This window comes from Peromyscus eremicus, chromosome 3 (genome assembly GCF_949786415.1).
Source record: "Peromyscus eremicus chromosome 3, PerEre_H2_v1, whole genome shotgun sequence".
Classification (NCBI taxonomy): Eukaryota; Metazoa; Chordata; class Mammalia; order Rodentia; family Cricetidae; genus Peromyscus; species Peromyscus eremicus.
Genome location: NC_081418.1, coordinates 27383468 through 27404114, shown reverse-complemented (window position 1 = coordinate 27404114; position 20647 = coordinate 27383468). Strand labels below are relative to the sequence as shown.

Here is a 20647-nt window from a genome sequence, read left to right as displayed (position 1 = left end):
CCTTCTCTTCCTGTGCACCTCTTTCTCTGTCCTCCTGACTTCCTCTCAATGTTTATAGCTTTTCCTATCAACTGGTTGCTTGCTCTGCCTCTATACCAATGGTTGATTTTATTTAATCCTGTTTACAATATTCAAGCAGAACGCTTTTGGGTTAAAGATGTGTGCTCAGGCTGAGCCACAGTATAGCTAGAAGCAGGTTCCAGTAAACAACACAAGCTCTAGGTTCTCAGTGTGATCAAATACCCCGCAACACAGTAACATACAGTAAACCTTTTCACAATCCGACTTAAGCTAACTCCAGTTTCATCCTTGATGTTCTGCCTTTAAACATAATTCAAACTCTCTGACAGTCTTATTACTCTTGGATGCATGCATTTTGTGCTGTGTATCTTTTACTACTTGTTATTTTTTTAATTATTCTTCTGAATTCAGAAGAATAGCTTTAAACAAAATTTAAAATTTAAAAACCTAACTTAAAGCATTTGCATTTATTCATTTGACCTTGGAATTCTAAACTTTGGAAGTGGTAATAATTTAATCTGTAGAAGGTATATAGATGAACATATGCTGTTTTTCTCTGAGTAAATTTTGTGTAAAGAAAAAATAGTGTTATTAAAATGCTGGCAAGAGACTGAAAGGAAAATGAAAGGTAGAAAGAAGGCTAGGCTTTTATTCAACAACACTTCTTTGCCATTAGATTGTACCAGGCAGCGTGTCAATCACCAGGAATACAAAAAAAAAAAGGAAAAGAAAGAAAATCTTCTGATCAAAAAATTCTCAGGAACACAAAAGGGATCTGAGAGCTAGTAAAGATGGCTTTATTTATGTCATAGTCAGATGTACTGATGTAGGTAGGACTTGCTGTAAACAACCAATAGAGTTTTCAAATTGTAAACCTGTTTAATTAAACTCTTTATATGTAATTGGTCATAAAAGTGTTACTTCAACTTTAAGAGTGGTGTTCTGTCTACACACATCCTATAATATATGGCAAAGAGCAAGCCACTTGATTTCATGATTATTTGAAATGAGGACTGAACTGTTTAGACATTTGAAATAATGTATTAACTCTACATAAAACAATGACAGATTTTGGTCATCACATGTACTGATTCCTTCCTCATAAACTGCTTTACCTGAAGTCACTATAATCCTTAAAATCTAGATTTCCTTTGGGTACAACTATTTTATAGCCTTGTCTTCCTTGGTAATCATATGGAATTATGTTAGTTGGCTTTAAACTTATGGGGAAAAATTCCTTGAAATAATCATTCCAGGTTTCTCATTTAATACTACATTGCTAAGATAGGTTTATATTTCTGTATGTTTTTATATTTTATTAATTTTAATTGTATATAGTATACATTTTTAGCATACTCTGTAGTTTTCTATTTAGTCTTCTGTGAATGTGTATTTATGTTCACTCAAAACTGGACACCAATGCCATTCCAAGTATTACTGTAATTATCTCAGGTGGCACATAGAGAAGTCATTAGTGTACACCATGGAATGCATGTAATAGTCCTGAAGTATACAGATGCTAAATTTTTTAAATGATGTTAAATTGATTTTCAAAATGGCTTTTCCCTAATAGTTTTCACACCACTAATGTGCAAGAAAGCCCAAGTCTCCAGACCACCTTCCTCTCTCTGGTCTCACATACTTTGACTTTGTTGTGTTGAACAAGGATCAATGTTACCACCTTGTTTTGATTTTCATTTCTGCTCCCTAATAATGCTAGTTGTCCCTTTATATGGATATGTGTGCTCTGTTTTCTGCATCCTTCCCCTTTGATATCAAGATAAGTTGTAATTTTATTCATTTGAAGTTGTGTTTTTCTCTGTATACAGATATAGATTATTGGTTCTTGATTGTGTTGATTTCATGTAATGTAAGCATCTTCTCCCCAAGTTTAATCTTTTTTTTTAAACTTTACAAAGACTTTTTAAAATTTATTCTGTTTTATTCTATATGCATGTGTACTTTGCATGCATGTATGTCTGTACAGCACACCCATGCCTGGTGCCCTTAATGATCAGAAGATGGTGTTGGATTCCTGAAACCAGAGTTCTTGGTTGTTGTGAGCGGCAATGTGGGTGCTTGGAATTAAACCTGGGTCCTCTGCAAGAATGACAAGTGCTCTTAACCACTAAGCCACCTCTTAGGCCCCCTTTTATAATGTCTTTCAATGAACAAAGGATTTAAATTTAATAGGCTGAACAGATAGCCTAATATTTAGGATCACTTGCTGCTATTGCAGAGAACCTGGTGCCCTGAAACCACATGGTGGCTCATCATCACCTGTAACTACAGTTCCAGGGGATCACAGCTTCTTTGCTGGTTCCTGTTGGCATTGTGGACATGCAGTTCATAGACATACATGTAGCAAAACATACACATAAAATTAAAAGTATCAAAATAAATAAGTCTTTAAAATATTTAAATGTTAATAGAGCCAAGCTAAGTTTTTTTTTAAATGTCTGTTGTCTTTTTTCATCATTTAAAAGATACTTCCTGCTGTCTATATTCATGCATATTTTCTCTTAGGAATTTTCAAGGTTTTGACATGTTAAGAATTCAGTCCACCTGGATTTTGCACATGTTCTAGTGTCATTACTTTCTCTACGTGTAGCCGTTTCCATGTCTTCATTTCTGAAGATCCCATTGTCTCCCTATTTTCTGATGTATTAGTTCCTTCTTCTCACTAAACTTCAAGTCTGATTTCTCAAATGAGTTGTAGCTTTAGCCGCACTTTGTCTTCGATGTTCATACTGAGTAAGAACTCTTAAAATTAGCTAAAGCAGGTTCTCCCTATATTTCCCACAGCTATAGAGCTATCCGTCCCTCTGCTCCTCTCTGTAGACTCACATGTCCAAACTCTATGAAAAATGGTTGTATAGTTTTGACTACAATTTGTTGAATCTATGCATCAATTTTGGAGAGAATTTATACCTTCACAATATTTCATTACTATCTATAAACATGGCATATGTTATTCTTTAATATTTGTTTATATAAGTTTATCACTTTTACTTTTAGAAATTTTTTCATTTCTGTAAGTTTTTTCTATATTTGTTCTATATAATATTTATGTTCCATGGGTATATAGTTTTCTGCCTTGCATGTATCCTTGACTATAAAGTTTTCCCTTGTATTCCTGAATTTACATGTTTTGATGAGACTCAGTCACACTAAGGTGGTTTCAACCCTAATCACTTGCCTCTGGAATGAGTTTTTAAAAATGAAATTCTTGTCCTTTCCAAACAACTATTTTTTAACAAAGCAATTAAAATAATTAGAAAATTTAGGGATGGTATTTTGGCAAATAAAAATAAAACATTGTTTAGTAGCAAATATTTTCTCTCTATAAATAAAATTCTGAAAGTTCCTAATTCTAATTAAGAACAAATAAGAAATAAAAATAGTTAAATGTTGTTTTAATAGTTTACACATTCTTTTAAAATATTTATTAGTTCTTTGAGAATATCATATATTGTGCTTTGATCATATTCAACCTCCTCCCCAATTACTCCCAGATCCATTCTTACTTCTTTACCCACACAACTTCATACTTACTTTCTCTATCTATCTATCGATCTATCGATCTATCGATCTATCTATCTATCTATCTATATATATATATATATATATCTTAAAAAAAATCATGTGTCCAGTGTTTTGTATTGATAGACTACTCTTAGCTATAGGGCCTTCCCTGGAATGTGCTTGACTTACCAGAAAGTGTACCATTAAAGAAAACTGACTCTTCTTTTCCCAGCAGCTATCAAATGCCAATAACTCCTCTGCTTGAGGTGGGAATTCATGTCCACTACCTACTGGGATTTTATCTGGCTTGAGTTTACACAGATGTTGTTCACGTTATCATGAACAACTGCTCGCTGTGCCAATAAAACAGTTGTTTTGGAGTCACTCACCACTGATAACTTATTGCTATTCCTATAGATCAGTATCTCTCAACTCTCATCAGAGACGCTTCTTTGGGAATTTGATGGCAATTAACATAGAGACCTACAACTGATCAAAGTGTAAAGAACAGGAGATAGCATGGTTTTCAGCCCTATTATGATGTGTATATAATTTCACTTTCCCCGCGGCTCAGAGAACTTTGCTCAAAAGGGAGGTAGATAGATTAGAAGAGCCAGAGGTGGTGGCTGTTTCAGGTTTACATGTTCTTAAAATAGATAGACATTATATAGTCAGAGAAGCAAAATGTATTGGTTTGTAGGTGAATTTCACAAAATAAAATCATTGCATAGTTATAGATCTTGTCAAACACTACAACTTTTAGATTAATGTGGTGTCAGTACTTCAAGCTCCATAGTCTAAAAATTTTTATGTACATAGAACATTGGGTATTTTGCCATGCTCACTACTGTTGTTTTCAGTAAAACTAAAATGAAGTAACAAAAATATATGCAAAACTAAGTCACCTTCTTACATTATCAGGATGGAAAAATGTACAAATTTCACGTGACTTGTAGAAGTAAAATTAGCCATGCTGGATTTATATAAAAGTTTCAGTGCAAACAGACTAGACTCGAGCATAGAAGTTAATCAGCAATTGACACTTTCCTGTTTGTTGTTATTATTATTGTTTATTTTTTTGGTTAGTTGGTTGGTTGTTGTTGTTGCAGAAACCTCACTGACAAAAGTGAGTACAAGAAAAACAGATTGGGGTGTGGCAAACATGGTGGTAGAAGCCTTTAATCCCAGCACTCGGGAGGCAGGGTCAGCTCTCAGACAGGAGCTCTGTGTGAGTTCATGGTCAGCTTGGTCTACATAGAGCATTCTAGAACAGTCAGGGCTACATAGAGATACCCAGTCTCAAAAGAAAGAAAGAAGGAAAGGAAGGAAGGAAGGAGGGAGGGAGGGAGGGAGGGAGGGAGGGAGAGAGAGAATGAAAGAAAGAAAGAAAGAAAGAAAGAAAGAAAGAAAGAAAGAAAGAAAGAAAGAAAGAAAGAAAAAGAAAGAAAGAAAAAGAAAGAAAGAAAGAAGAAATGCAGACTAGAAGGCTGAGAAGACTCAGCAGGTAAAGTGCTTGGTATGCAAGGCTGATGATCTGAGGTCAATCCCCAGCACTCATAGAAAGATGAGAATCAACTCCAAAACGTTGATCTCTGTTATCCACATTTGTGCCATTGCACACCTGAACCTACCCATGCACATCAGATGCACCCAATAATAATAGCAATAAATAAAATATTTTAAAAAGAAAATGATTTAAAGGTACACAAATTAATTTTTGAGTAGCAATACATAAATTGCAATTTTCATTAATTACATTTTTCATATTGAGTATCACAGACAAATATAATTATAAAGGCATCATTAATCTGCCTACTGACATTTGGAGGAAAAAGTACTTACCATTTCTAGTCAGAACGCAGAATACACTAGAAAACTCAATGTAATTTGAATAATTTGAAAGTAAAGTTATGTGTTTTCCTGTGAGCACTCTGAAGTGTCCATTTTAAAACTGGCCAGTGGCAATTCATGCATGAAATTTTTGAGTATAAATTTAGCTGCCTTTCAGGTTTTAGTGAGCTTGTTTTATTTTATTTTTCTTTATCTTTCAAATTGAAAGATAAAGAAGATGAAAAACATAATTATTGAAAAGCAAGAAAACAATTTCATAACAACAATGGAAGATCAGTTCATAAACTACTTTCATTTAAACCAAAAGGGAAATGCTCTCAATTTGAAAGGTTAAAAAAATATAATGAATGGTACACTTTTGCTTATAGTTTCACTCTGGATATGTTTTAATAAGCATAACAAGCACAAAAAAATCTCATTTAGAAATATGTAATTGTATAGATTATTTAATTTTTTCTAGAATCAGTATTGATTACTGTGTCATCCTAAAAAATTTATTAAAAACTTAAATTTTTAAGTTTTATTTAAAATTATAGACAGTAATACAGAATTACAAAAGGTTATAAAAACATTTATTTGTCTTACTGTTCATTTTCCACTATGTAGAGATACTTTAAAAGATGTCATTTCAGAACAAATGTCTGTTTTTCTGACTTTTAGCAGTAAAGAAGAATCACTGCTAACCACTGGAGAAAATAAGTTTGAGAATTTGAAGTTCACAGGTAATATTTATTTAAAATTAAACAAAATCCATTTTTGTTAAACTCTGCAATGCAAACAATCTTCAACTTAAAAACTAATCATATTAACTTTTCAGATGCCTACATCCCAACAATCATTTGTTCTCATGAAAACAAGGATGACTTGGGAGCCAGTCATAAGAATATAGAAGATACCAAAAGGGAGCATGACGAACATAATGAAAAAGAATTAGACTTGGTGGTAAGTGTTCTAGTTGCCACGGTATTAGAGAAGATGAATCTATTTATGCTTCAAAGATGCTGCAATTCCTGCCTTCCAATGGCCTCAGTTAATATAATTTGCAAATGTAGAAAGCCTATTCTGTCCCAGCATCTCTACTGAGCTAGAGCAACAAGGCACTTTGATTTCAGCGTGTTGCTTCTGCGCTTTGCAGTGGTGAATTAATGACATTCATTTCCTATCTCTTTGCCACTGGCTCTGAATAATAGTTTGAGGGAATTAGAAGCAAGGGGCACTATCCTGATGTGTACGTCTAATCTTTGTAACAAGTGTACACTTAGCATAAACTCGTCTGTAAAATAAGAGGGCTGGAATAGAAAATGGTTAAGGCCCTATCCAACTGACAAGCCTATAATTCTTAGGTTTTGCAGTCTTTTGCTTTACTATTTCTGTCAGAGTAAGAATCCCAAAGTTCCTTATCATGGTAAAATAGTAAATTACTGAGTGCTACATAATTTTAAAACAAGAATCAAATTTGGTAATGTACAATTTAGTGTAATATTTGTTAGCACAAATTTCACAATTGGTGCACATCAAATCTGTTCTGAAATTTGGAGGAAATGGTTTAGTTTGCACTTTGAACACACAATGAGAAATAGAAGTAAATGAGTCACATAATGCAATTTAACTGTTACTGTATTCGGTTGGAGCTCATAGCATGGGGATACATGGATTCATAATCACATTTGATTAAAATGACATTTCCCTCTTCAAGTGTCAGTGCTGAAGCCAAAAGGAACTAGAACTCTTCTCTTTGCCCACACATTTCACCTCTGCGATCTCGAGATGGCAATGGCACCACTAACGTATGCAATTTACTGGGCTCCCACTTTAAGGCAGTACGAAGTTGTCACCCATTGTGAGAGTTCTTACCAGCTGAAAGTTAACATCTCCTTTTTTTCAAACCACAGAATATAATGAAAGTCCCCTGAAAAATCACATACTTCACCAATACACCTCATTACCATGAGCGGCCTCAAATATAAAAGTTTGTTTAGAAGTTACTGAGAGTATACGCCCAGTAAATGAACAGGGAGCTGTAATTTAGATGCTAATTTGCTCCATGCTGACGTGACTGCATAAAACAATGAAGCTCCATAATGGATGGAAATACAACCAAATCTGTAGAACCCACAGGCATTGGCTTATAAGACAGCTGTGCAGTTGACAAGTAACATGAGCCTTATGTGAGAAGAAGGGGAAAACGTAAGATTTGCATATAATTATTGAGATCATGCAAATGTCAGTTATGAGGAGGAAAAAAAAAACACAGGCATCTCACTGTTAAATCCTGACAGTTGGCATCACTGAAGAGCTCAAATACATTTGAGTACCAGTTGGCAGAGGGTCATTAAAACAGAATTTGCAGAAACATTAACTCCCTCACTTTTCTTTGAGTGACGTTTTGCTATTAATAGTTTGCAGAGGCTTTGCAGAAAACATATTAATAAGAGAAACTGTAATGGGGGCACCTACAGCACATATAAACGTGGCAAGGGGCATCCAGGAAGCTGCTCTCTAATTGATTAGCATGGAGCTATCAATGTGTATATCCTAAGTAAGGAAAAAATGCACTGACAAGCAGAATGGGTGAATAATACAATCTGATATTTGGAAGCTGAGAAGGAGAGTGATTAATTTGGGCCTTTTCCCACTGATCTCATTCCCAAGTCATACCTTACAAAGATCTTGTCCCAAACATCCAACTTTCAGAGTTTGTGTTAAATCCACAAATGAATTGAGCCAAGGAAATCTACCAGATAATTACTTGAGCTAATAAAATCTAATTCACTTTTCATATATTTTAAAAGATCATATTGTCCTTATTTTTGTTGTTTTTATTCCATAAGATAAACCAACGGCTAACAACTTCCTGGGATGAAAAGAATACATTTTCAACAGATGGGGTCAATTTCACAAATACAGCTGAGGGGTCAGAGAAGAAGCAAGATTATCATGAAATTCATACTGACTTGTTCAGAAGGCCTTTGTCTCCAAGTTTACCAGCCTACCATAGCAAAAACTATTCCCCAGGAAATGAATGTGGTCACCAAACTTCAGAGGAGATTCCTTCATATGTGGGAGAAATGGAGCCATCACTGGGAGATGCTAGCTCTGATGAATTAATGCAACTGAACCTCTGCAGCAAAGAAGTCCTGGATGATAATGCCAACCCAGCCCATGAGAGTGGCAAAGTGCAAATAACATGTTCATCCTCTGACCTACTAATGGCAGATGGTCTTAAGAAAAATAATGAAGCAGGAATCAAGAAACCTGGAATAAAAGATTACAGATATTCAAGAAGTGATTTCTATTTAGAGGCATCCACAAACCTGGAAGAATCAAATGCATCTTCCAAAAATGATTATACCAAGGGCAATGATGGAATGGAGCAGAATACATGCTTAGGTATTAGTGAAAACCAAAGCAAGAATTTTCAATCAATATTCCAGAACCAAGAGAGGCAAATGGAGCACCCCAAAATAAGCATTGAGGGCACTAAAGCTAAGAACGAGGACTTAACCACAACCACCCTACTAAGCAAAGACACTACAACTACCACCTGGACAGTAACAGTAGATCCCTCTCCTTCAACAAAGACAAAAGTGAACTGGGGAGAAGCTGGAGAAGGTTCCAGTTTAGAACCAGGAACTACTCATCTTGGTTCACCAAGAAATGGCAGTGTTCTGATGGATGATTATCTTTTTCGAGCTGAAAGGGGAAAATCAGATTCTAGTAATCCTGTAGATCAGAATATGAATGCACAGCATAAAAAAAATTGGAATGTTCTGGAAAGTCAGCCAGAAACAAGAGGGATTGAAACAAATATAACCAAGCAGATCAAAGAACAAGCAGAGTGTAAAGATGTGTGGGAAAAAAGAGATAACACGAGAGGTCTGAAAGCTACTCCTACAGAACAATTGTTTACCTGCCAGGAGACAGAGAGCTATGAACTGTCTTCTCTAGCCCATCATGGTATTACTGAAAAAGCACAAGCAGTTACAGCTTATATAATTAAGACAACATTAGAAAGTACTCCAGAAAGCATGTCTGCTAGAGGAAAAGCAATAATTGCTAAGCTACCTCAAGAGACAGCACGCAGTGACAGGCCCATCGAGGTAAAAGAAACAGCGTTTGATCCACATGAAGGGAGGAAGGATGATTCACATTATACCCTTTGTCATGGAGATACAGCAGGTGTAATCCATGACAATGATTTTAAAAGGGAGTCACATTCAGCTATTTGTAATGTACATGTAGATGAAATGGAGAAGGAGGCAACCACATCTACATACAATCGTAGGAAGACATATGACAAGGAGAAACGTGGAATTGGAATTGTAACATCTATAGACGAACCTTTGCAGGTCATTACAGGCAATCAAAAAGCTACGTCAAAACTGGATTTACATTTGGGAGTTTTACCAACAGACAAAGCAATGTTCCCGGAAAATAAAGATCTTGAGCTGCTTCAAGAATTACCACGGAGAACAGACTTGGATGCTGTTCATTCTGCATTTAATTCGGACACTTCCAGCACTTCTCAGGGCAGCCCTCAAGTCTACAGATGCCACTCTAAAAATTCAGTACCCTCTTCTGAATGGCGAGTTGCTGAAGAGAAAGCAGTTACTAACTCAACACTCCAATCTATTCCGATCAAATCGGAATGTACTTGCCACCCAGAAAGTGAGATCCTGGGCCATGCCATGTCTAAACCTAATGATGTTTCCCAAAGTTCGGAAATAATGGAATCAGGTGGTGGAAGAGAACGACACGTGGGGCCGATTCTCCAACACAAAGATGGTAGCTTGGAAAAATCCCAAGGCCCAATGATTTTAATCAGTGAACCTCTTGAGAATCTGGAGGAGGCAAGGTCTGACATTGAAGAATTGATGTGTTTTGGACACTCACAATGCTATTCGGACGATAAAGGATCAGAGAGCCCTGCTTCTGCTACCCTCCCTACCCAGGAAGTCGAAGCTCAGGGCAGGGACTCTCTGCTTTCAAGATACATCAACTCTAAAATACCTTATCTCCTTTTGTTTCTGATATTTCTTGCCACTATCTATTACTGTGACTTAATGATTGGGTTGGCCTTCTACCTTTTTTCCTTGTACTGGTTATACTGGGAAGGGGGGAAGCAAAGAGAGTCTGTCAGAAAGAAGTGAGCGTGGCACAATGACTGTTCTCTCCTGAAAGATAAGCCATTTAGTCGCAAACATTTGGATTGGTGAGAGAGAATATCCATTGTTCAGAGTCAGAGCAGTTTTTCTCTTGAAGGAACATTTAAAAAGGAATGCGTATGAAGTTTGCTCCTTCATATAAGTAATTATTCTATATAGGACCATTATGCTTGGATCATTAAATAACTATATGAACATGAGATCTGAAGCACGTCAAGTTGAAATTAGGTACAGCTGTTGCTCCTTAGCAGGCTGTGAAGTTGCAACGCTTCACATCTCACTACTTAAAGCGCTATTTCTTGCATTCATTTCTTTCACAGTAAAGCTTTGGACATTTTTTTCCCTGAAAGTACTTGCCCCTATGGTTTTTAAAAATAGATAAAATATGGACAATAGCAGAGAATTTTTTTTCTTTTAACCCTTAGAACTAACCAGGATATTTTCATTTAGCATTGTGTCATTTATCAGCACATATTTATAGATTAAATACTGGGATTTGTATTTCATACCTTTACACATATTTATAGATCAAATACTGAAATTTCTATTTTACACCTTCAAGAAAATGCCGATGTATGTTACAATATCAAAACTTAAGGTGGAGACATATATTGTGCACACTCATGTTATATTTCATATGTACACCCTTGTATTTCTTTACACATACAACAACATCAGAATGTTTATAAACCAAATTTGACCAATGCTTCTGTAACAAACTGGAAATTTCCATGCAATTATACAAAACATGTGGGTAGCCCATTTTAAGCTATGCTTTTCAATTGGAAGGGTAGACAGTAACACAGCTGAACAACTTCAAAGTTAAGTGGTGTCCAGACATGAAAATTAAAACCTTCTGCAAGTGTTGTTTTAGGATGACATTGTACCTATATAGCAGCAGCTTTCAACCTGTAGGCCATGACTCCTTTGAGGTCACATATCAGATATCTGATGCCTTGCATGTCAGATATTCACATTATGATTCATAACAGTAGCAAAATTATGGTTATGAGGTAACAACGAAATAATTTTATGGTTGGTGGTCACCACAACATGAGGAACTGTATTAAAGGTTGCAGCATTAGGAAGATTGAGAACCACTGCTATGAAGGATAAGGCCTTATATGATAATAATAAAACAGATAATAGAATTATTTGCTCTTTATGATAGTTCTTTTGCCTTTAATTTAGTTGTTAATATTTTCTCTTGGTGAGGAGATGAATTATTCCCCAACATGCACTTATAGGACAAAACACCTTTTCTGTGTAATGCTCATTATATTATCTTTAGGTTGATGACTCAAAATTGAAAGCAGGAAAAATAGGTAGAGTTGGAGGCTAACTAGAAAATAACTGAACATCAAATACAGCAGTGATTTTGAGTACTGTAATTATGGTAAAAGTGTGAAATAATATAATTTTTTTGGTTAGGTGGTGATATTACCAAGATTCATATACAAATTATTTCAGCAATTTTTGTATGACTGTAATATACAAGGCACTGTGTGCTCTATTCTATGGCAGTCCTTTCATACACTGAATATATGGACCCCTTTACATAGCAAAATAATATATTTTTAATTTGCTTAGAGCACGAAAACTGTCACATAGAGGGAGCCTATTGGCATGGTCATCTTTCATGGGTATTTATTTCAGGGAATCTTTAATTGAAAACGGTATAATATTTTTACTTATAATGATAAACTTACATGCCATCTCATGAATATTAGAAATATACATTGATGAAAAAATAATAAAAATGTTTAAAATGATTTTCATCTGATACTTAGTGATTTGCTTAAATTTCTTTATGTACACAACTATTTCTCAATCTTGTAATTGCATGCTGTTCTTAAGTCCCCTTGAAAATGAATGACTGGCTTCAGCTCTTTAGTTGGCCAAATACAAATATCCTGAAGTAGAATGTAGGTCAAATATTTGAGTTTTTGAGAAGCATATTTTCATTAAATACAAGTGGAATGTCTTTAAGCCGTCCTTAGAAATTATCTCCAATATTGTTGCCATCATATTTTGTTGTCAGGACTAAGTTAAGTTAGAGTTAAAGTTAGCAAGCATTCCTCCAGTGTTTTATGGCTTAGAGTTTCTTTAATTCTATGTTTTAAGAGTTTTAGTCAATATGCCATTTCTCTTTAATGCAAAGAACACTATTATTTTATGAGCACAGGTGCCCAAACTGAAATTCTTCTCTGAAATGATCAATGCAACTTCTTTTATCTCTTTTATTTGATTTCTGGTAACATTAACTCACAAAAGGTTCTCATGCATTTGTAATAAAACAGGAACAAGATTCAAAAGATTTTAAAACCTGGATTGAACTGACTCTTCAAAACACTATGTATGAGGAACTTGAAATAAAGTCACAAGAACATGTAAAATGATTGCTATATGAGGAGACAGAGTTCACTAGACTTTTTTGCTAACATCTCTATGCTGAATAAGAAGAGTGGGTAGTAGGAAGAACTCGTGGCCTCTGCTAAGAAGAATTTGGCTATGGACCATGTTGGTAAAGGCCATTTTTTTTAATGCATAGCTGCATGTTCCATGTCCCACCGATATTGACTTTGGGCATAATGAGGACATGGCAGGGTAATTAGCAATGAGGAGCTTTGACTATCCCGTTCTCATTTGAATGAGAAATTTGATATAACCATTATCACCTTTTATCTTGTTGAGTTTCTCACTCTTAGACATGGAACTCTAAAAATTAGTTGACAAGTCCAGGAAGTATAATTAGTAAAAGCAATCCTCTTTTAAGAAATCTTACTTCTGTAAGCTATCAATGTCACAACAGAATTCTCCACCAGGATGAAATGAATCAGTGGGTGACATGCCCTCCCCAGCATTGAGGAACAGTGGGTTAATGGAACAATATTTTCCTGAGTAGCTCCTCTAATATGTCAATAGTAAAGTTTTTCAGACTATCTGTATTCAAATGTTTTTCAATATGTTGTCAAAACAGGGACATTCTTACACCTCATCTGACACCAGTACTCTGGTTAAGTGGAAAAAATTTAAGTGACCAGACAAAATAGGGGGAAAAAAGTAAGATATTTTATCTCTCTCCAGTGGTATTCATGGAGGGTTGAAAATTATTTCTTTTACAGCAATGAATTTTTTTCATGTTAAAGGCCTTATCTTCTTTATCAAGATCCCTTTTATATATGAATGAAATAAAAACAAATCAAATAGGCCTAGTAAAATCGTAGGTGGTCTGTTTACTGATCTCCTTTATGATACAGGCTTTTCTTTTACGAGTCCGTTGAGTGCTTCTGGAAGTTGGACTTTACTATAAGGACCTCCTTTTGGTGTTATCTTGTCTTAACCAGTTCCTGTGGAACTGAAGAAGATCCGTTTTAACTCCACAAGATGTGAAATGAAAGGCCAGGTGCCTTCTCGGCTGTGTGTCTCTGAAGAGAGCAGTCAAAGAGGCTACTGGTGTTTACCTGCTCAACCACGGTTGCTTTTGTGTATTTTCGGAAATTTTATAATAAAAATCTTGTCAACACAACTTAATTTTCATCATTTAAAACACATTTAGTCAAGAATCTAATGTTTCTATCACATAACCCAAACTTTCAATATTATAAATAAAAATTTTATGAAGCTTCCAGCCTAGCTTTGAATGTGCATGTATTTTACAATAAATTGTTCTATTGTGGTTTGCTGAAACCTTATTAAACAAACAACTATTTAAAAAGTACAAGATTTTCATTTTATATCATTTTAATATTTCCTTTTCTTTCATCTTTTTTTCTGTTGGCTTTTTGAGACAGGATTTCTCCGTGTAGTTTTGGTGCCTGTCCTGGATCTCACTCTGTATAAACCAGGCTGGCCTGGAACTTACAGAGATCTGCCTGGCTCTGCCTCCTGAGTGTTGGGATTAAAGAAGTGTACCACCACCGCCCAGTATCAAATATTTTCAAATGCATACACAATACATTGGTTTGTTTTTTGTTTTTTTTTAAATGAGACAATACATTGTGCAAAACTTTAATAAAAGTTTCCCCAAGTCTTTTTCTATGACATTCAATTCTTGCAAATTGCTAGAAAATAAAGTAAAAGGACAATAAGGGTAAAGGATTATGGAGTCATTTTAAATTGGCTGTGGTGCCTCCAAGATCTGATTTTACAATAGCCTGTGATATCTAATGAAATATCTCTTGGTTGAAATTGGTGCAGATTTCTTATCTCACTATTCCAGTAATTCAGCCTTCTCCATTGTCCCCTCCCTGAAGTCCCCTTGCAAACTCAACAAATCATATTAGTTCTCTGAGCACTACTTATGTGTACCCCTCTGCCTAGACTGCATGACTGTACTACTCTTCTCTTCCTGTTTAGTGCTGCACAATATCTCTGCATAATTTAAGTCCCATCCTTTCTGTCATATCTCCTTTCTTAGTTTACAACATGTTTCATTTTTTATTTCTTCCTATGTGATCCTTCTCATTGCTTGCATTTATCATTTGGCTATCCCAAGTGAACTGACTATAAGCTTGAGAAATAAACAAAGATTTTTATCTTTTTTCCCAGTCACCCTACATGGTCTAATTTGTAGGGATACTGAGCCAGTACTTATCACAATGATGTCTCTTCCTTTTGTCTCCTGACATATAATTAAAACTTCCTAAACTTCCTTAAGCTGTAGCTGTGATGATTAGTAAATTCCTGAAGATAATGTCAAAAAGGCAAAGAGAATGTGGAGAAGCAATATAGAATGACGTGTTCGGATTTGGTATGTGGAAGGAGAAAAATGGCCTTTTCTTCACTTTTCTCTTAACAATTACATTTATTTTCCATGTTAAAAATTTATTTCTCATACATAAAACATTCCTATCATTTTATCTCAAGGAAAATAAACAAAGTATTCTGAGTTTAGGGGGAAATAATGCATCCCTTAATTAACTGGCTAAGGTGGAAATTAATGGAACACAGCATGTTGTCAGAGAAAATGGCTCAGTTGTTTAAATCAACAAACATCACAAGGTATAAAGTGCAAGAAACCCAATCTGCCCAGCTGCTGCCATGCCCTTTGAAAATGGCTGATCTCTCCACTCCACACCTGTTCTGCATGTCAACCTTCAGGCTAAGCAAACAGAACTTGGGATAGAAAACAGTCCATGTACTTTTTTTAAAAAGGAAAGCATTTGCCTAACTAACATAAGAGAGACTTTGAAAGCACACACAGATATAACATACACCAATACATCAATCTACAAATAATTCACATAGTGTTGTATGTAATATTTGAAAGTTTATTTTTTCATCAATTAGATAAAATAGTATTGTAGAGATATACTCATTTTAGAGGTTTAGGCCAAAGAAAAGCAGTATGCAGGCAGGGAATGTAATAGCTTGTTATGTAACATTTCAAGTTAACTGGGACTTGGTCATTTAAAATTGAAGGAAAAAACAGATACACCCCACTCCATTTTAGAATTTATTGATGTCTTGTACTGTTTGACTTGGTTCGGGATGGAAACATTTAAAATACAAAAGACACACTCTATAAAATACAATATCAAACAGCAAAGAGATGGCAATTAAAAAAACATAAGAAGCTGGAAGCTCTCTCTGAAAATACTTAAATAAACCATAATGTACTTTTAGCAATTGTATGTGGGAGGTATGAACAATAGAGTGTATGTTTAGCAAGGAAAATAAAAGAAAACATTACAGTTTGAATCACTTTTATACACTCTAATATGTTGTGTTGCCTTTCTACACAGTAGACAAATTCACAATTAGTATTCTTGGGAGATCCATTTGTATTCTTTTATGGTGAATATAAATTTTCACCGTTTCTTGAGTGAAATGATCCCAAGTTCCTTCTAATGGACCCAAGCTTAAGGTTCTGTATTCTCTGCTCTCAGAGACATTAGTGGAAATATTTTAAATACATTCACAGTCTTTGGAATTTGTGAAGGGAAATCAGAAGTAAAGGTAAAAATTCAGGGTTAGAAGTAACACCAAAAAAGACTGCCCAGTCTCTTTTACATATATATAATATATGTAATATATATATATATATATATATATATATATATATATATATATATATATATATTCCTTTTCATGGATAGGCCATGTTTTTGACACCATAAGAAATCAAAAAAAAAAAAATCACGAAACCCACTCAATTCCTACTTGCAATGAACTTTTGCTTATATATTAACTAGAATGAGGACACAAATACTAGTATCCCTTTAAACTTTAAAAAGCAGCATGGTTTGAATAACAAAATATAAAATGAACTTAAAATAAAACAAATGAAAAAGAACTTCAAGTAAAAAAAAATCAAGCAAATGAACTTGAAGAGTGGATGTGAATAATGAGGTGTCATATGGTCAGGAGGAGCAGTTTCCAACATGAATATCATTTGTAACTTAACAGCTCCTGTCTTCAGGGCCACAGTCCATGATTAAGATGCATCAGCTCCTGGTCAGCCAGGAAAATTCAGCAATGTTTTTGTAGATTCAGTAATATAGAGGGCAATTGACCAGGGAAGGGAGGCACATTTTTAAAAGAAGTTGCTGGTCATAGTATGTCAAATATTATTTACAAACTGATACCAGACAATGACTGTTGCATCATGGAGCTATGAACTCTAGCCTATTTAGAGGGCTCAAGCCATCATCTTTCTATGATCCAAGATACCCAAAGTGGAATAAAGTGGAAGAAACTTTTGAGAACATTGTGTAGGCCACTGTGCTTGCTACACAAACCACAAACTTATAGTGGTATATGTTGCTGGAAGGTATGTTATAGATGTGATTCTGCCCATCATCACAAATAGGTACAAAAATTGAGGCAGTGTAACTAGTTCATATTACTAAAATATAACATTGAAATTAAAAGATGCTGCTTCATCCACTGGCTTCTCAGCAGGTATTCTGTGTTATCCCATGGATGAACTTGTAACATTTTTCTCCTTAATGGGAACCACATGGTAGAGTCAAGATGATTATTAATTTTTCTCCTTAACATTCCATAAAAATTAGATGAAAGGACAAAATAATGTGAAGACCTCCAGCACTGAAAATGCTTGAGAAGACATTTCAGCGAACTTCTCTGAGTTCTAGCACATGCTAAGTCATAATTGACTCCAAAGCCCCAACAGGGTTAAAACGTATGCGAGCCGCAGAAGGAGCACAGAGGCCATGCACTGGCACCACATTCCACTAGGAACACAGCTTTAGGGCACCAACTGTTTTTGAAAGGTCTAAGACATTTACAGCTGGAGAAATATGAAACGGATACAAGATCTTAACGTAGGGTGCATAGATTCTCAATTGAAACTGCTTCTACACAGCCACTCAACTCTGTTCCTCAGTCCTGGAAGGACTACAGTTTTATTTTTCTGTGTAAACTGATAAACTTATCCATAGAGAGAGAAAGCGAAAAAGCCTTTAGGGATAATAATATTTGAAGGGTTATTGGAAACTTATCACTGCAACAGTTCTGTTAGAACACCCTACCGTGAGAAATAACAACCAACCCATCCCCGACCTCTCTCAGCATGCACAGCCTCCATTTTGTTCTCTGGTACCACACTATACTCCTAAATGTTAGTAGAAAGCCAATGTCCACTGTTATTTGAAGAAATTCTTTGAAATAAAGGCAGAAACATAAAGATACATCTAAACCAAATGGACCAATCAAAAGAGGCCAAGTGAGGAACAGAAAATAAATCCAAAACAATTGTTACTGGTACAGATGAATGCTTAGCATCATAAAATTTCAGAACTCTGGAAATGAGAAAGCCATGCACAGAAGCTTCCAGAGAAAACATTACGCCTGCGAGCATCTCTTTTTGGGAGCCAGAGTGTATGTTTTACTTAAGAATGTGTGTTTTTCTCTAAATCATCAGTAATTCTTTTCTATAACTCTAAGATAATAATGCTCTACCATTTTTCCTGTCTAGAATTCTTATCGAATTTTCTTTGAAGTATTTCATTGTTTCAATACTTCTATGTTCATGTTTTATTTTCTTATTTTCTGTTGTATTTTTAATAATTTCATTAGCTACCTTTCCAATTTACTATTTTTCTGGTTTTTTATACCTAGTCCTGATTGTTCTTTCAAAATTTCATGATTACAAATTATACTTAAGAATATTGAATTAAATTTTTCATGTCTTACTAGAATTTTTTTCTTAAACAATTTGTTTGTTGGTTTATGCCTTCAACACAATATACTCAGGATACAGGAGGGTTATGCGTTTGAGGTCAGCAGGCTAGATAGAAAACAAAGCCAAGCCTAGGAGACACAGTAAAACAAACAAACAATACATTAATAGTAACACAATACATGCCTCATCACTGCTCCAAAAATGAAAAGTTTCTCTTCCCTTTATCCATTCAGATATACAAAGTCTTCATCTGAATGTTTCATGAAAACCATCTAACTTAGAGTAGCTTTTTGTCCTGATTCTGGACTTAGTTGCTTACACTTGCTTGATGTTTGGCTTCATCAACTCTTTTCCATCTAAACTCTGTTTGATTTTGTTTTTGTTTTGTTTTGTTGTTTGGTTTGGTTCGTTTGTTTTGTTTTGTTGGTAGTCTCTTCCCAGCTTTTTGGTACTCTGATGTAGAATCAGACAAATTAACTGGGTCTGGGCCATGTAAGTAACATGGGTAATAAAAATGCCATAGAGTCTCAAAAGTAAGTTTGCTGTTTTCAGTGAGTATGCACTGCCTGGCACCTGCAAGAGGATTGTTTTTTATTCTAGAGTTTAGCTGTAGCTTCTCGCCTTGTTCTCAGGTTGTATGCACTTATGCTTTGAATCACATTATCATATATTCCTTCCAGTTGTTCCCTTGTTGTCTGTGTCATTTCTAGGATATGGCAGAGTGGTGGCCGATGGGGGAATAAGAAGTAAGCCACGCCACTCTTGCTAAAGTGGATGCAAGAGGGAAACAGGACGCGAGGTGTACCAGCTGCTTCAGTTTTAACATACATATCTGAGATCATCCCTGGCCAGTGCACTCCAAGGAAAGACCTTATTTAGAAGATCTAATTAATCAACGCTGTTTTTAACAAAAGCAAGTGATATCTGGTCATGTTGCTTTTTGTTCTTTTTGATGAGCACTGCATATCTTAAAACTAATTAAAATTTGCAGTGTAGAGAAGAAATTTCTCAAATGTATCTGATACACTAATAAATCATACTATAATGTATTTTTCTGTGAGATTTTTAAAATACATAAAATTCTATTGTTTCTGAAATATATACTGTTCATGTGAGAAGGAAATGGCTTATTAGGAATGGTTCTGAAACATTGTATAAAACAGCTTGTTTTTTAAACACCAAGAATTCTCAGAGCTTGGTCATCTATGTCCATAAGACTAGGCAAACCAGACCAACTTTGCTATATGATCGATCCATATATGTGTGTTTGAAATCAACATTATTTTTTCACATGCCTCCCACAGTAGCAAGGATAAAGCCTGCATGGAAGCATGGAATCCCACGGAGAAGCCTTGAGAGGGAACTCAAGTTTGGATTCCTTGCCATTTCTTCTGCCCTTGACTTATCCATTCTATATTCCACTCTCTTTTTTCTTCCTAATTGTTGTCACAAAGAATATTTACCATTGCCTCAAGATGGTTTTAGGCACTAAAAAAGAAATTGTCTCACCAAATTTTAGGACAAGACTTAAACCCATCAGTGCTTGTTATTACCTCACTAAATTATGAAATCATTAAAGAATAAAACAATCTCTAATATTATGTAGATTATTTCCACCAAAGAAAAGGGTTGAAAATTATCTTAAAATCATGTAGCTAACGATTGGCTTAAGTTAATGTTGTGTTTTGGTTTCAAAAGACCAAGCTAAAATACGGTGGTGCCAATCTAACCCATTGCTGCCTCTCTTCTCATTTATGTCTTCATCCCAAACCATATTGTGGAATATGGTAGAGCTAATAAGCTACCAGGTCCACACAATTATTATAAAATCCTTTTGATCTTGTTTAGGGAAAATCCCTGGCACATGTTTAGTTTTCATTATAGGAAAATAAATCATTAGAATCCCTCTTTAGCATATTTTAATGTAACCTGGAAA

At 35.0% G+C, this 20647-nt stretch overlaps 1 protein-coding gene across 2 annotated transcripts in view; it reads left to right on the top strand.

Annotated features, from left to right (window-relative positions):
• Ppp1r3a (protein phosphatase 1 regulatory subunit 3A) overlaps positions 1–10547 on the top strand; it is a 38188-nt gene extending 27641 nt beyond the window's left edge. The window contains exons 2-4 of one of the 2 annotated variants that reach the window (XM_059256521.1): positions 6061–6119; positions 6215–6339; positions 8229–10547. In XM_059256521.1, coding sequence (XP_059112504.1) covers positions 6061–6119; positions 6215–6339; positions 8229–10547 — 2503 coding nt within the window. Of the gene's footprint in view, positions 1–6057; positions 6120–6214; positions 6340–8228 lie in introns of both variants that reach the window. The other variant, XM_059256520.1, reaches the window with a different exon arrangement.
• Positions 10548–20647: the final 10100 nt, after the last annotated feature.